This window comes from Trachinotus anak, unplaced genomic scaffold, assembly GCF_046630095.1.
Source record: "Trachinotus anak isolate AG129_WGS33_773 ecotype Australia unplaced genomic scaffold, CSIRO_AGI_Tana_v1 ptg000010l, whole genome shotgun sequence".
In the NCBI taxonomy this organism is placed as follows: domain Eukaryota; kingdom Metazoa; phylum Chordata; class Actinopteri; order Carangiformes; family Carangidae; genus Trachinotus; species Trachinotus anak.
In genome coordinates, this window is record NW_027273861.1 from 4,362,893 (window position 1) to 4,379,319 (window position 16,427).

The 16,427-nt window shown below is 41.5% G+C and overlaps 1 protein-coding gene across 2 annotated transcripts; it reads right to left on the reverse strand.

Annotated features, from left to right (window-relative positions):
- Nucleotides 1-641: 641 nt before the first annotated feature.
- On the reverse strand, nt 642-16,383 carry cc2d2a (coiled-coil and C2 domain containing 2A). 2 transcript variants are annotated; one of them, XM_071487007.1, is made up of 39 exons: nt 16,160-16,383; nt 15,945-16,026; nt 15,688-15,741; nt 15,414-15,494; nt 15,160-15,304; nt 14,603-14,694; nt 14,345-14,452; nt 14,175-14,255; nt 13,874-14,089; nt 13,296-13,461; nt 13,066-13,202; nt 12,817-12,948; nt 11,293-11,502; nt 11,027-11,133; nt 10,784-10,924; nt 10,471-10,627; nt 9,991-10,262; nt 9,488-9,665; nt 9,226-9,379; nt 8,912-9,059; nt 8,035-8,173; nt 7,714-7,917; nt 6,524-6,616; nt 6,340-6,431; nt 4,870-5,037; nt 4,661-4,721; nt 4,449-4,558; nt 4,140-4,236; nt 3,964-4,062; nt 3,686-3,862; nt 3,408-3,422; nt 3,071-3,274; nt 2,894-2,983; nt 2,685-2,798; nt 1,840-1,974; nt 1,610-1,732; nt 1,466-1,524; nt 1,193-1,370; nt 642-1,037 (listed from the first exon to the last, which is right to left on the reverse strand). In XM_071487007.1, exons 3-39 carry the CDS (start codon nt 15,691-15,693, stop codon nt 852-854), a joined length of 4,875 nt encoding a protein of 1,624 aa, XP_071343108.1. In that variant the 5' UTR covers nt 15,694-15,741; nt 15,945-16,026; nt 16,160-16,383; the 3' UTR covers nt 642-851. The 2 variants fall into 2 exon arrangements, with proteins under 2 accessions (XP_071343108.1, XP_071343109.1); XM_071487008.1 differs by lacking the exon at nt 3,408-3,422.
- Between the last annotated feature and the right edge of the window lie 44 nt (nt 16,384-16,427).

Sequence of the window (16,427 nt, forward strand, 5' to 3'; positions counted from 1 at the left end):
AGTTAGTCATTTTAATTCCTGTGTAAAAACAAATCGTAAAGTTTGCAAATGTGACAAGTGGAAAACATATTTCAATAGCCCAGCATACCGCGTTATCAGTTAATTACAGAGAAAATACAGCTCCGCCGTGTTTATGTAAAGACTGTAATCCTGTTTTTGTTGAGCTGGTCAGAGCTGTTGGATTTTTAACTGAATGGTAAGTTTTTTTTAGTAGTGGAGGGTTTGTGAAGACCCTGTGAGCAGGCCTTGCCCTGCAGGAGCCTGATGGATGGAGTACAGTCATCAGAGAGATTCAGCTCACCTGCTCTGGCTGCACTACACTGACAGGTCAGCCAGCCTCTCCCTTTCCCCTGGCCTCTATCCTGTTTGTTTTTGTTGTGTTTTATTTTACCGTCTTGAGATTAATTTTTTTTCAGTTACGTGCAATAAACTTATTTTTAGTTCTAACTTGTGTGGTCTTCCCTCTTTTGTCTACTCTTGAGTCGGGTTTGACAGATTAGACTGTAAGGTGTTCCTATATATTTATAACATTCTGTTCCTCCATGTATGGAATATATTTGAAACACCTTTGGCTCCGTCTGATACAACAGCAACACATGCTATAGCTTCAGAACCTCAGACGAGGTCAAGAAAAGCAACACTAAAGTTCAGAGAGTTGGGATTTAATACAAGGTGACTGGATTAGATATGTAGATATCAAACTCATTACTAAACATTATCAATATTTACATTTACATTTTATACATATGAAATACTGCACAATAGTGTGCAAACACATTGTGAGTAATGTCATCAGCTGTTAAGGCTAAAAGCAGCACAGTGATACACGGTGGGGATGAGTGTCTCTTGTATCATGGTCGGATGAGTGAGGCCAGATACACCCACACAGACAGGACATTATTAGGGTAGGGGTGCACGTACACAGCCAGAGCAAACTCCACATTTGATGCCTGAATATTGTGAACTCCAGTGCTGTACACTGCCTCTACGATGGGCCGAATCTCTGAGAATGGCAGATGCAGGGGGAATCCTGAAATCTAAACAGAAACATATGCCTCTTTTATGATATGAACTTTGCCCGGATGAGATCACAGAATATTCTGTCATTGATATAGATAGACTGATGACTGATGATATCATACGTTGACTCAGTGTAGTAGCTGTTTTAAGGTCACACCCATTTCAGACTTACCCTGTTGTCTCCCAGCAGGCTCTGCAGCTCGTGGCGGTGGCCTTCAGCCACGTCCCGCCCCCCACTCAGCTCCAGTTTGGGCAGGAACTGTTTCAGGGTGGTGGTGCAGTAGCGGTTCCAGCGGGTTGGGTGACGAGGACGCCACTCCATGATCTTCTCCTTCAGGATCTTCTCAATTCTGTGGAGAGTGAGATGTGTTTTGTCTTATGTGTTGTGAAAGAAAAAAATCGACATGACACAGTGTAACTAATTAAATCAGCTGCCGGAGCTTACCTGTCCTGAAGCTCTGCTGCAGCTGCTTTGTCCGTGCGCCGATATACCAGCTCCTCTGGCTAAAGGCAGTTAGATTTAGTATAAACATGGATGATATCACCAGAAAACTTACTATAAGACTACAGAGAAACACAGAACACTCACCTGCACACTCGACAGCCCAGGGTGGGAGAAGGATCGGGAGAAAAACGGCTTCCACAGATTGGCCTTTGTGATGTCAAAATTCAATCTCATTGGTGAGGTGTATTCTTGAACATTTAACCACACCTAGATAAGTCACAGAACATTACATTAACTTCTGCAAACAGTAGGAAATTATTAGAAAAGTCACATTGTAAACAATTAATTTAATGATCTGCTTTCTCCTCACTCACATTGTCTGCATTGACCAGGCAACCAACTGTCTGCAGGGAGCAGAAGGTGTCATACTGGCCATAGTACTGACCGCTGCTGGGATTCCAGATCAGGTAGCGGCTCTGCTCAAAGGTCAGGACATACGCTGTGGGTCCCTAAGAAATAAAAAGGTCAGAAAGCTTAGTGCTGACACTGAAGGCCTCAAAAGCTCCTCACTATCGGCTGGACTACAACAGCAGTCAGCCCTAGAAACATGAAGGTCACTGACTGACGGAGTGCTGCGTGAGAGACAAAACAGGAAAGATTCGCTTCTAACACTTTCTTTCTGAGTGATCATCTACAGCAAAAATAGCTGAAATCACAGCTCAGTCTTTGTCTATAACTTGTGTGTTTGGTGATTGTGTCAGACAATGTTGTGGTTATAAAATCAGGATTTTAGCAGCAGCTTAGAAATAACTTGAAAGTTAACATGTAGTCTTAGTGGGTCGTGTTTCAGTCACTGACTTGTTCCATTGTCTGACAACAGAAACAGAAAAACATGTAAATGAGAACAGCTTTATTGTGAAATCGGCTTAATCTAAATACTGTACATGTGAGCACAGAAGAGGAGAGAAGCAAACAGATAAAGAGCTGAAACCAGCTGACACTAGGCAGAAGGTAAATACAACATGATGATGTCATTATCATCAGCGGTTCCACAATTACGTCCTCAATTTCACACATTGACCATATACACTCCAGTCATATACTATGTTTTAACCTAGTTTTGTTTTTATATAAAGTACATGTCCATACCTGAGAAACATCTTCAACCTCATTACCGATGAAAAAGTAGAGCCATGTTTCACAAGTTAATGTTACCCACCTCTGGTATAGCAGTGCCAATTACAAGCCAGGCTTTCTTGCCCATAGACAGAAAGTAGTTGCACAACAGTACAGCATGTTCTTCTTCATCTCCTGCTAGGAGGGTCAGGAATTGCTATAAACAAGATGAGAAAACACGAGGTGCTGTCAGACGGGCATTCTCCAGGCCTCCCTCTTACAATCACAATATCTCAAAGAGTGTTCACTCACATCACAGGTGCTCCACAGGTCACAGGCACTGGAAAACGAAACTCTGTCTGGCAGAGAAGGGATGAGCGAGACAAACCGGGCGACCAGGGCCTGTGTAGAGAGAGTAAGTGAATACATGTTATTAAGAATATGCGCAATTGAGCTGTCCTTTTTTATATTCATTTCAATCACACTGACCGTTGCTTCCTGGGGGTTGTTAGGGAATGCATCCAGTAACTCTTGTGGGGGCTTGAGCGGTCGAATATAACGTGTGATGAAGCCCGTCTTCCCATTGAGGTCTATGACGGTTGTAATGCAGGGTCGGTCCGGGTATCTCTGTGTTGCATCCCTCTCAAATCTCTCTGAAGCCTGCAGTAAACGCTCATCCTCCTGGCTGTCAAACTGCACAAGAAGGTCACAGTTAGATTAAATACAAGTCAACACTACGTGGATTAATAAATAAACCTTTAGAATAATGTGGTCATGAACAGGTGAATGAGATGAAAAGAGGATGAGTGTTCTAATGGACTTTTACCTTAATTTCCTTTATCTAGTACATGCAGCAGAGCAAAGTCAAGTAAGTGACACAAAAAGATGACAAACAAAAGAGAAAATGAATACACTGATGTTACATGGATCTGGTCACAAATATACACTTATATGAAATTAACTTGATGTGAACATATATGTTAAAATAAGAAACAAATCTACAGACATAAATGAAGTGAGATAAACTAGCACACAGTGATGCAGAATGGGAACTAAAAAGCAGAGACAGTCCATCCTTGAGGTCAGCACATGGACCTGACTTACCTTCTCCCTAATAGACTCCCCAGGCACCAGCTGGGGTTCGATGGTGATGAACAGTCCGATAAAAGCTCCCTCGCTCTGGCTCCGCAAAATGTCATAACCATCATTCGTGCCATGGCTGCGCTCCTTACTGTACCCCAGCAGCACTGCAGGTGTGTTCACCTTGAATGTCCCTTCAATCTGCCAGGTGGAAATGAAAAAATAATTAGTGGGCAGAGCAGGTAGTCAGTGTGTCTTCTTGTTAATGCATCTGCTAATAAATACACAATAAGGACTCTCACCCTGGACTGAGAATAAATGGTGCTGAAGGGAATCCGGACAGAGCCTAACCAGTGCTTCTCTGTGCGGGTGTGTATTGATTTCCCTCTGTCTGCGTCATTCTGAGAAGCAAAATACTGCAGTTAAAGGAGCATGTCCTCACATAAACACTGTGACAGAAAGTCAGTGCTTTACTCACCACTCCAGTTTCATAAACCACCTCATCAAATATGCTGATGAAGACTTCGTCTTTGACAGACTGCAAGCTCGCTGTGCTGTAGTCACCATTTGGGGCACTGTAGAGAAGAAGGCCAGGTTACAAATAAAGCTAGCTTATTAAATGAATTAAATGCCCATTAAAATTACTAGGAACTTTCAACTTTCGTTCAATATTCCTGATACTGTCTCAGGTATGTATATAAGTTCAAATCCACTGGATGTACTGGTGCTAACCTAAACCTACATGTCACCAGACACATGTCAAGACATGAAGTACACTGTTGTTCACCTGAACGGCAGCTGCAGCTCCTCGTTCCAGCAAGGGTTTGGTCCATCTGCTGTGGTTGTTTGAAGAACGGTGCGCTGGAAGGAAACCTCCACAAATGGCCTCACTTGTACCTACATCACACAGAACACGCACACACAAAAGACATAGATAAAGATATGATCACACAGATTACATTGCTGCCAGCTCTGCAGTACAGTTGAGGTGTACTGTACCTGGCTGAGGAGCCAATCAGAGCCAACCTGGATGGCACTCTGAGGCGACTGTCCTGGTTTACTGAAACAAAAACAAATAAAAGTTCAACTTTGTCTCTGGTGTCCTGTAAAATCATCACAACAGAAAGTTTTATGGACGTTTCCGCGGACAAATGATTTCATTCTGTTCTAATGTATTCTGAATTTGACTAGGTGCGCTGAACACTCACTTGCTCTGGGGTCTGCGGACAGGGATGTCATAGGCCCGGATGATGTTGATCAGCAATTTGATGTCTCCGTCTGATAGATTCTGAGCCGTCACCTTCTTTCTTTCTTTCCTCTGAGGCTTCAACGGCCGCTTGGGTTCAGCCAGCTTGAAAAGGTTGAGTCCCAGAATCCTGATCGTCACAACAAACACCTTGATTCAACCGTTCCTTTAAACTGACATCAGACTGAATGCAAGTAAGTTATATTGACCGATCACAAATATTTTCCATTGGTGTGGGATGGAAGTATTACCACCAACAGTACTCAGTCCCTCCAGGTATTTCCAATTCTATAGTCACAATAGTGATGTTTATCTCAACATGTCATTCTCGTGTGACCTTTGATGGCACAGTAAGAGCTGCTAAAAATGGGACCAGTAAGGTGAAAACTGGTTTATACTGTGTTGCTTAATATGTATCTACTGTGTACTACTACTGGTCTGTTACACTCTGTAGTAAAGTCAGTATCACAGCAGCCAAGGCAAGATGAACACATTTCAAATTAGCCAAAACTGTCAAATTTGCAGAAAAAAAAAAGTCTAATGTCTAACACTAATATTTTTGTTCCTAAAGGTAACATTTAGTGATTCTTCAAGTTTTACAGTTAAAAACCATAAAAAATTCAATCCATATTCTGCAAATTCCTAAAGGGACTGAATACTACAAAAGGTTGACTTTGACTACTGTACTGGTTGGTACTTGGGGTTCAAACTAAATGGAGAAACAGAGACACGGGTGGTGGTAGAAAAAGAAAGAAGCTCTAAGCACATACCCAGGACCTGCACCACTGTTAAAAATGCACAGCAGAAGAATATCAAAAAATGGAACAGAAAAAAAATTATAACATTCACCTCAATAAAAAATTTGCAAAGTAACACCCAACAGCGTAAGTGGCGATGGCGTACATCACTGTGTGTAAATCTGCTCAAACAACGTCAAAGACTGAAATTAATTTCAGATTTTCTCTTATCGTGTCCATATGTTGCGAGACCTGCTCTATAACACTACCTTGAACGGTTCCAGAAAGCAGCATTAGCCAGGGGAATGCAGTGTTGAGCTCAGGATCAAATAAACTGAAGCAGCATCAGGCCAAGAAACATACTTACATCAGCCTGTGGTTTATATAGGCCCGATCACTCTTTCTGATACATTGATTTGGCGGTTTGGCCACAGTTCAAGGTAATCCAAGTTATCTAATCTTTTCCTTTACAACTGAAGCATAGAGTTCAGGCACTCATTGTAATTTTTCAATTCTTTGTGACAGGAGGAATAAGTGTGGAGTATACACAAATGATAGATGACAACAAAGGAAGAAGCTCTCAGTGTTTTGCTAGTATTTAGTGTTTGACAAGAAAGACATATTCTTACTGTAACACATAAGACAAACATAAAAGCTGTGAAAGATTAGTTAATAATATCCGCAGGGGTATTTACCCAATGCTTGGTATCTCCTCTTCAATCACTAAGTCCGACAGGAGGTAGTGATGCTTGGCAAGAAGAAATCTGTTGATGACTGATTCTCGGATCTGTGGGAAAAAGCCAAAATATGCTAAACTTAGTGCTACTACGTGCCAAATACTGGATTAGAAATATGTTTAGATCATATGTGTCTGCTCACCTTCTGAAGGTATTTGGCAACTAAAGCTCTGTGTGAATCCAGATGTTCTTTGGTGTCAATAATCTCTCCGTCTTTCAGTCTTTTCTCATACTCCTGAAATGATTTCAAACAAAGAAAAAACTAGAATTACTGCTGCCAACCAGCCAAGTTGCAGGAAATATGGTCACAATCTCCCCTTCCTGAGTTACAGCACTGAGCTATGGCCAAAAATGTGTTCTGTGAGGCCACAGTGACCTTAACCATTGAACACCAAATTCTCATCAGTTTACGCCAGGGGCACACAGGATGCCGTGTGCCTTGTGGCTGCTGCTGCTGATCTGCTACGGAAAGAGACGCGTGTGTGTGTTCACACTGGCTGCATCTCTGCCACTGTCAGCTCTTTCTGTCTACACAGACTTTGTAGGACACTTGAATGTTGAATTTATCTTAATTTTTAATGAATTTCTCATTGGAACAGAAAATGTCAGTAAAATGTCAGTGTCTCTGCATGCAGCTACTAAAATGGTTAAAGAATATATATTTATATTTTTTCACGTCTGTGTCATGTTCAGATTCAGCCTGGACATAGGGACTACAGTGGAAGGTGTCCGTTTTGTGTTATATTGCTGGTATGATGTCAAAATGAAATCAACAGGTCTTTTTTTTGCTGTGCATCATGAGTGAAAAAAAGGCGACGCGCCGAACTTCTAGATCACGCGATGTGCATCTCACACAGGCAGTGTGATCTAATCCATTAGCATGGACGGCAAAATGAAAAACAAGACGTTTCGCAGCTGTCATGCACACGCAATGCATCCAGTGCCAGAACCCTTATCCTTGAGTCTAAGTGAATGTTTGTTCCAGATGTAATGAAATTCCCTCTAGGCGTTTCTGATATATTGTATTCATAAGACCATGAGGTCACTGTGACCTTGAACTTTGACATTTGTGCCAAATCTAAGCAAACCCTCAAGATATTCTTAACATGTCACATTCAAGAGGCCAAAACTGTATTTTGTGAGGTCACAATGACCTATGTGTCCAATTGAACGTTTGTGCCAAATTTGAAAAAGTTCCTTCAAGGTGTTATGATATCGTGTCACTGGCGTGGAGGCATAAAAATAAAAAAAATTGCCTCATAGAGAGCTAATACATCCTCATTCTGCCATATCCATAATCTTCTACAACATGTAAATATTTGGAAAGCTGACCTGGAACACCTTATCAGTGACCTCTCTTTCCAGAGCAGGAACATGTTTGTAATTTCGAAACTCTGCAACTTCTTGGCTCCTGAGTTTAAGCAGGCGAAATCTTCTGGACCTCTCCAACTCTTCATCGGTCACAAAGTTAAACTCCTCCTGGAGCTGTTCCAGACGGAAGTACTCTGGAGCTGTCACCTCTCCACTACTGGCCACCTGGTTAAGCACAGACACAAAGAAAGAAAGTTTTGCGTTACAGAACCAAGAAACTTGAAGTCTCCTGGGTTGGTGAGACTTTCCTTGTTATGCACAGTACTGGACTCTGGTACCCACTTTTAGCAGCTGCATGATGGAAGCATTTTTTGGATCGTTGGGGTCCAGTCGTGACTGTGTGGCCCATTCCCCAATTTTCTTCATGTCATAGAGTCCAGATGCACCGATATATGTGACAGCATCAAGACGGCCCAAACCACTAAAAACAGAAAGTGAGTGATGTTAGTAAAAGCTACAGTGTTCTTGGGTCATGTGTTACGATGTTTATTGACAGACGTTAGGAACCAAAAAGGTGATTTACCTTGACTGTTAACATTATACATGACTAAGGACCATTTTCCTAAGCATACTATGAGTTACCTATTTGCATCAACAATTAATGAGCCTTGAGATTGCAAAAATAAAACTACGAGTGTCACCAGATTGTTTACCTTTGTTAAACAAGTTTCAAGTCTAAGCAAATCGACAAGGTTATAACATGCTGATATAAACTGAAACTGGAGGCTGGTTAGAGAGTAGAAAAATGCACTTGTAAGTCACCTGTGGTATGCTCTGTAAAATGGTCTGCAGGGATGTACATGAGGGCTGAATGATATGCAAAAAATAATTTAGCAATCGCGATATGAGTCAAGAGAAAAGTTGGAATGGTCATTTTTGCTTTTCACTTTCACTGAAAAATGTAAAAATGATGATGATGTGACTTTTGTTGGATCTTGTGGTGTCTCTGTGGCACCATAATGTTTCCTTAATGATCTGTTGTCACACATTTGTTACACAGAATTTACAGCTCCTTTGATTTGGATATTACACTTAGCCATATTGAGATTTTGATAATATTTGAATGAATTGTTCAGCCCTAATGTAACTCATACAGGGTTTGTAGTTCACAGGTTAAAGAATGCAAAACTTCCAATAATGTGCTTTAACGTGATAATACCTGTGTATGCCGCCAGGTTGTTGAGACACAGGAGGGGCGAGTGGTACATCATCCTCCCCAATTCCCCAAGAAACACAACACGACAGCTTACCAGAGGTCAGCAGGGTCTGTTTGTTACTGCCATCAGCCTCGAAGGAGAGGGGGACATCTGACGAGGCACACAGAGTGCGTAAGAGACAGATGAGAGACAGGAGGACAGGGACTGAGATCAGTGAAATGACAAGTTGCTGTGTTACTGAAATATCATAATGATATTTGATATTTGCGAGTGACAGTGTTTCAGATCTGAGCTGGCGTCAAATGTAGACATTTACCACTTCCAACCCCTTCATGGTCGAACATCACTCTCTGGTTGCTGCTAAACTCAAATTCCTCCAGAGGTACGCTGCCCGTCAGGACTGAGGGTTCTGGTACTGGGACGAACACTTCAGCCAGGAGGGAACATGATGATCCAATCTCCTCAAAAACCTGCCAACAAACAGTGCACAACCACACACATGCAGAAATGTTGAGAAAAGAATACAGCTCCTATAGCCATCTATCAGTGGTAGCACACTTAATATTTCTGTACTGTACCTGCAAATTAATGCTTTGGGGACAGTTGACTATCTTGAGATTGAAAATCTGACCAAAGTGCACTCTGAAATCAGTGTTCAGGGAGCGACTGTCAGTTCGGGAAACTTCTTTGTCATTGTACAGGATCTTGATGAAAAGAGAGCGCCTTGCAACATCCTCTCTTCGAGCCGTTTCAGCCCTACAACAAAGAGAAAACAAAAGTGATGAAAAACATCCACAGTGCCACAATGAAAGTGCAGTCCATCTCGTAAGTCTGAGTGTTGTCATTTCACTTTTCTCAAAACGAGTAGAAAATCTGCCAGGGATGAGATAATTTCACTGGTTTCAAATACAAATTAAGCTGTTTCACAATTCGAGTTGCAGTATTGTGACAGAAGTGGATTCATTTTCTGTATTTCCACGCATTTCACATTTTCAACTCTTATTAGTTTACTAATTGAATCTGAAGTGAAGTTAAAATCTGTTTAAAAAAATCCAGACTTTCTCCATGTTTGTGCTCAGACCTGGGGCAGAGTTCACTGGCTGTGATGTTTCCAGATGCCGACAGCTCAGGGATCAGGATTGACTCTCCTGGTTTCCTGCGTATCCTGGAGGCTTTCTCTCTAACTTGCTGCTCTATAGAGTCAAAGTCTGGCTTATTAGGAGGCTCTGGCTTTGGAGGGCCTTCTTCAACGGGTCCTTCTGATTCACTCAACTCCTGCTCTTCATCTTCTTCTTCTGTGTCGCCCTGTACCTGGCCCTTCTTCTTCTTTTTTCTCTTCTTCTTTTTGGCTTTCTGAAAACAGTGCACACAAGATATACAACTTGGGTATCAGTATGTATTTATATACGTACACAATATGCAATGCATATTAAAATATACACACTTTTAAAGTCATTTTTTCTCAGAAGCTAATATTTATTATTTGTACAGCAGCATGCAATATGTCCAGGTGTTAGACACTGAGTGAGCTAAGCTTAATAAACAATAAACAGGTAGGCACCTGTTTTCTTCTTGACAGCTTCCACTCCTCCAGCTGTTTCCTGTACTCTGCCAGCTTTCTCTGGTAGTCTTCCTCACTTTCAGCCTCCAATTCCACAACCTCTGCCAAGATTTCATCTTCATACTCCTGCTCATCTGATGCCCGGTCTACATTCTCTCTGGAGCAAATGTGAACACGACACGTTAGTGACAGGGATACAAGAATATGTAGGACATTTTAACAAAATAATAGACACATTGTTCAGTAAATATTTGTTAGAAGTTGTGAAGCAATAAGACTGTACTCTATAAGACTGTAAATGAAAGAGATCTACCTTCTGAGGTAGAGCTTGTAAGGTGTGTTGGTGAACTTCTGAAACTCTCTCAGGGCCTTGAGCTCCTTCCACACTTTAACTATGTTCTTCAGCAGAGTCCGGTCTTTCTCCTGCTCACTGTCTCGCAGCTGTCGGGTGTTTCTAAACATACAGCAGGAATATTCATTGTCATAGTGATAAAAATACTGCACATGCTTCTGGGCTGAAAAAGACTTGGATGAGAGACAATCTAAGGGAACTCACCGAACCTCCAGGCTGTACTCAGATATCCTCTGCTGCATAGCCTGAGTGAGGCTTTGCCCACCGTGGACCTCAAGCATATTCCGCAGCGCTCTCCTCAATCCATTCAACTGCAGCAGACAGAAAACACAAAACCCATTGGATACTGTATATATGTGGCCTCTTTAAATAATACAAGAAAAATTTTAAGGCGTTGAATGTAAGGAAAGATTGTAAGGAAGTTTTACAGTGATGCTGGCTTCGCTCAGCAGGCAGCTGTTGGAATTTACCTTGTCAGTAAGGTGTCCTGTGAGGTTATTGTGTTGCCTTGTGAGGTACTGATCATAAAACTGAGCTAGACGGGCTCCCAGGACATGTTCACGACTGAAGAGTGGGTGATGGGAGAAGATGAGTCCTGAGACATCAACATCAAGTTGGTAGTCTCCCTCAGGATCCGCTGCACCAGCGATGTACAGATTTGCATACTTGGACTTTAGTGGCTGGGGGGGATTGAATAACATCATCCATCATGCAATTTACTGAAAACCAGCAATCACTATGCTTTGCATGCTTGTGTCTAAGTATGTGTGCAAGTTTAAAGGAAGCATGAAATTGTTGGCAAGATTAATAGCACAATCACGGGGTGCTGTAATGAAAAGTCATGCATGACAACAATGTACCATAAACACTCAACTGAACTACAATATACTCCCTGTTTTCTAATTGATCACCTATGACAGCTATGCCTGTTTCCTGAATAAAATAATAATACTTATAATAATAATAAAAATAATAATAATAATAATAATAATAATAATACATGTGAGGATCTTTGATGATACTGAGGGGATGCAGACTTGTTTCTGTATCCATGGATCTGTGTAACCTGCTTTATTAGTTCATTTAGGATTTGTCATATTTTGGCCCCACTGTCAGTCAAACCATTGCCAAATATGTGAATAATAAAGTCTAGAATTAACTGCTTCTCATAGGAATGCAGATGGACCATGAAATCTGATTGGACTGAAAAATTAACACACACCTAACACATTAACATGAATACATTTCTGTTTTCACCAGAGCTGAGACAAAAAAAAAAAATTAATTGATTAGCTCAGTTTATAGATTTATTGCTTTGTCACCAAACTCTTCTTTAGATTTTAAACAATTAGTATTCTAATTGATTAGTAGATTGACAAAAATACAAAACACTACCTAGTTCTCATTGGTCATTTATTTAATTTTGCTGCTTTGTTTCTCATGTGATAGTAAGCTAAATATGTTTGGGTTTGGACAGTTGGTCAAACAGAACAAGCTATTTGAGGGCATCTCTTGTGGCTTCAGGAAATTGTGATGAACACTGACATTTTCAAATAATCAGCACATTAAGTGATAATGAGATTAGTCATTAGCTGCAGCTACTCTCTTGTTTCTTTAAATAAAACAAATGCCTATAAAAACTAATATTTAATGTTAATGTCATCACTTCTTCAAAGGTAACTTCACAGCTTGAATTAGTTTCAATTCCCACTTGGAGTTTTGATGTGACTGTATACTGTCTGTAGAGATGATAATCCAGATGTGTCAGCCTCCACCTCTGCTCTATTCCCTGCTAACAAACTCTGTCCCCTCCCTGTTCCTTTGTATCAAATGCCAAACTGCCCTTCTGCTTTTTTCAAAATGGCAAAGGGGTTAGAGAACACTCAAATCTGAGGGCGCCACAACCCTTTCAGTGCATGAATGTGCACGGTGCTTTAGATGTGGCAAATGAATGGGGTGATGGAAGAGAGAGTCACAGTGGGCATGTGTCTGACCTTCCTGTATACAGTTTGTAGTGCAGGGTCCAGGTCCTCCTCCATGTGGAAGAGAGGGGGTCTTGTGGATGATTCCTTTATGGGGTCAGGCAGAGCTATGATCCTGCCATCATCGCCAAACCACCTCTTTCCCTTAACAAATGACAATAATTTAAAAAACAAACAAAAAAAAAAACATATTCCCAGGATTCCCAGGAGGTACAGACCTAGTGACATTGTTGAGCTGTCTAGGATGTTGGCCAAGATTACCTCTTCCATTTTCAAAATGCGGTTCTCCAGAATGTTCTCGTTAGTCAGGGATACAGGAGGCCTCTCCCCTACATACAGACCCTCATCCTCTAGATAGCGGGGCTTCATGTTTTCAGGCAGTTTGATGGAGGTTGGAACTGTGACCATGATAAATAGATAGTTATTATACTGAGCAGAAATCTAAAGCTGACACTGCAGTACATATGAGATGTGGGTGTGAATCAGAATACCTGTTTGAAAACTTGGTGTAAAGAAAAGCTGACTGTCTCTCTCTCGCTGAATAAGTTTTTGGTACCCAACATACTCCGCTTTCCTCACTTCCAGGAAGTCTTGGGACGACTGTTCAATGACGAATAAATCCTCCTCTGCATCTCGCACAAGAGGAGCTTCCTCTCTCTGAGGCGGGACAAAGAAAATTAGGCATTTGGAACCTGCTTGTGTCTTGTGCAACTGCAACTTCAAAACAGGTGGAACTAATCATGATACACACATGTGTATTATGATAATGTAGCAGATCAAATGGTCAGAGATGAAATGTGTAATGAATATGGTCCTAACTCACATGATAAGCATCAAAATGTGTTTTTTCAAGTTAATTATTCACTTCCCTCACAAACAGAGAATGTGTGCACACTGTAAATAAGTTTTAATGGTATTTCTTATTGCCTGCAAATGCTGGCAGCTTTACCAACTGAGCTGAGCCTCCACATCATTTATAAAGCTGCAGTTTTGTGTTATTCAACAGTCAGTAATTGGAAGAGTCTACCCTTCAAGTGACAAATTATTTACAATACAGTTGGTGTGTTACCTGGTCTTCCCTTTCATCTTGATTATCTCCATCTACTTCACCATCTTCTTGCTCTTCAGCTTCATTTCCTCCTTCTTCATCTCTGTCCCTCTCAGCTGTTTTTTTCTGTCTTCGTCTTTTCCTGCTAATCCTCTCGGCCACATCTTGTGGATCTGGCTCAAACGTGAATGTGAAGAAATTGTACGCCTCCTCAGCAGTTGGTAGCCCCTTTTCTGCCTGTATTTGAAAGGAATAAATAAATAAAAACAATAATACATATGATATGTACACAAAGGATTTCATTTCTCCTCTTAAGCCTTACTTGTTTTGCCGTTCCTCTGAACTTGACCCTGGTGCTGAGGTCCAGAGGGACATTATGTCTTCCAGCTCTGTCGGAATCAACCTATAAAACTTTGGGAGTTAAACTTCCACTACTGGGATGTGCTTGTATTACAGGGGTATAATCATGGTTAGATTGAGCTAGATGCTCACCTCTTTGTCAAACCTTGTTACAGTATCTCTGTCTCTGAGGCTCTGTAGGCGACTGGCTGGCTCAAGAGAGGCCTCCTCCTCCTCCTGCTGAAGGCTCTCACCTTTAGACTGTAAGACAAGAGGCCCTTCAATATGCATCAGCACTTTTTGGTAATTATACATTTATATAAAACAGTAGGATTTTGGAAAGGATATCTTTCAATCCTTATTCAAACCTGAAGTTGGTTTGTGAGGGAAAAAAAAGGAAATTGGGCTTACTCTGGCTGCTCTTAGCTTCTCTTCCAAGTGTCGTGTCACAAAGTTGTCTAAATGCTGAGAGCTTGCGGTATACTGAATTCTTGAGGAGAGACCTACAAGACAGAAGCACATCGTGAAATGACAATTAAATACATTAGTCAGTATAGTATGGGGCTGGTTATCAAACATCAGCAGTTATAGTCTCTATCTCTATAAGGTACAAATCTTCATTTGTCCCAGTCAGTATTGGCCTCATCAACAATTTGATATGATCTACCCCCTAGAAACCCACATATGTATGTTGTGTGTCCTGGATTTTGTGTATGTTTATTTTCTATTTATTTACTCTCTGTTGGCTGCATTACAAATTGCCCCTGGGGGATAATAAAGTTTGTCTTGACCTGACACTTATACACAATGTTGTGCTTCTCAGATTTGTTTACTTATTCATTTTCTTAAGTTTGGCTCACTATGTTGAAATGAAACTGAAACATCTCCATACACTTCAGAACAAAGGATCAAAAAGGTGCAAAAAGCATAAAAGATGAGGCAGATTTAGTGAGGACAAGGACATCAACCTCTCTGAGAACCAGTTGGAGGTCTGGACAGAACTACTGGCTCAGGTGCTTTCTCAACTGATTCCTCATCTTCACTTTGGGGCTGAATGGTGGATATCTCCTCCACATCATCATTGGACTCCTGCGCTGAAGAGTGTTCAAGCAGCTAATATAGAGCAAGAAATGAAGCAGGTTTTATTACTTTTTTTGTTAGAGCTGGGTACAATCAGGGAATCACAGAAGGATAATTTAAACAGTGCCTGAAGAAGATGTACCCTCTTCTTCCGCCTTTGTCTCTGAGCCCGTAAAGTGCGTTTCAGTGTCTCTCCTGGATCTTCCTCACTGTCCTGAGGTTCCTGTATAGCATACAGCATACAGTTAAGACGAACAACAACAGAACTACTTGCATCAAGATTGCTATTCAGCACAGGAAAGCTGAAAGAGGGTTCATAGGCAGGAGGAAGGCAGTTGAGAGGTTGTCGGGCAGCCAGCCGCACACGCAGGAGGGAAACTACAGCCTACAGGCTACAGTAAAAAGCACACACCAACCTTCATTGGGGGGTGTCGTTTCTCTTCACCCAACTTGGTAGACGGTACCAGAGCCTATTGAGTACAATTACATTTGCTAAAGCGTTAGCAGCCCTCTTATCTCTGTGCCTGTGTATCTGAGTGTGTATAAAGTGAGCCGCTCCTCCTGGTCATGTTAAGTCTTGTCGAGGAGAGCTCTTGTTCATTTGATGCTGGGTGTCCACAGTTGCAAAGCATCTTAAACAGCATTTATTTAGGTTGACAGTTATAAACTTTACCTGAACGTCGTCCTCATTTTTGTTTTTTACCAAAGTTTCTTGCAAAGCGCGCCCCTTCTTTCGCAGTTTTTCTCGAAGGTCACTAGAATAGAAATAGCCAGTTATCTTAAAGCGGCGCAAACATTAGCTTAACTTAGCTAGCTAAAAGTGGTATATGAGAGACGTAGAGCTGCATTAGAGTCATTTACGGAAGAAACCAAGGCAGGAACGAGTACCTTGAGGAGGCCAGCGTGACGATGATAGTTGTTTTTACAATAATTAGCTAGTGCCTAAAGCGGCCACACTATGTCTACTATTGTTGTGGTCGAGTCTGTATTATAACCGGCTAAGTTTCTGCAGCGCATACATCCCTGTGCTCATGTCACTTTTGCCCAGGTTAGTTTTTTCCCTCAGTAACGCCGCCGTTACCGCTGCCTAGTAACGAGATAAACTACTGCTCAACCTACCCTGGAAAAAAGCTCCGGTGCAGACAAACCGCCTTCA

Coding starts and splice junctions, on each gene's coding strand:
- cc2d2a (XM_071487007.1), bottom strand. Junction 13,462..13,873: donor AAGATGAAAGGGAAGACCAG/GTAACACACCAA, acceptor GTCCCGCCTCAG/AGAGAGGAAGCTCCTCTTGT. Junction 6,432..6,523: donor TTGCCAAATACCTTCAGAAG/GTGAGCAGACAC, acceptor TTTTTCCCACAG/ATCCGAGAATCAGTCATCAA.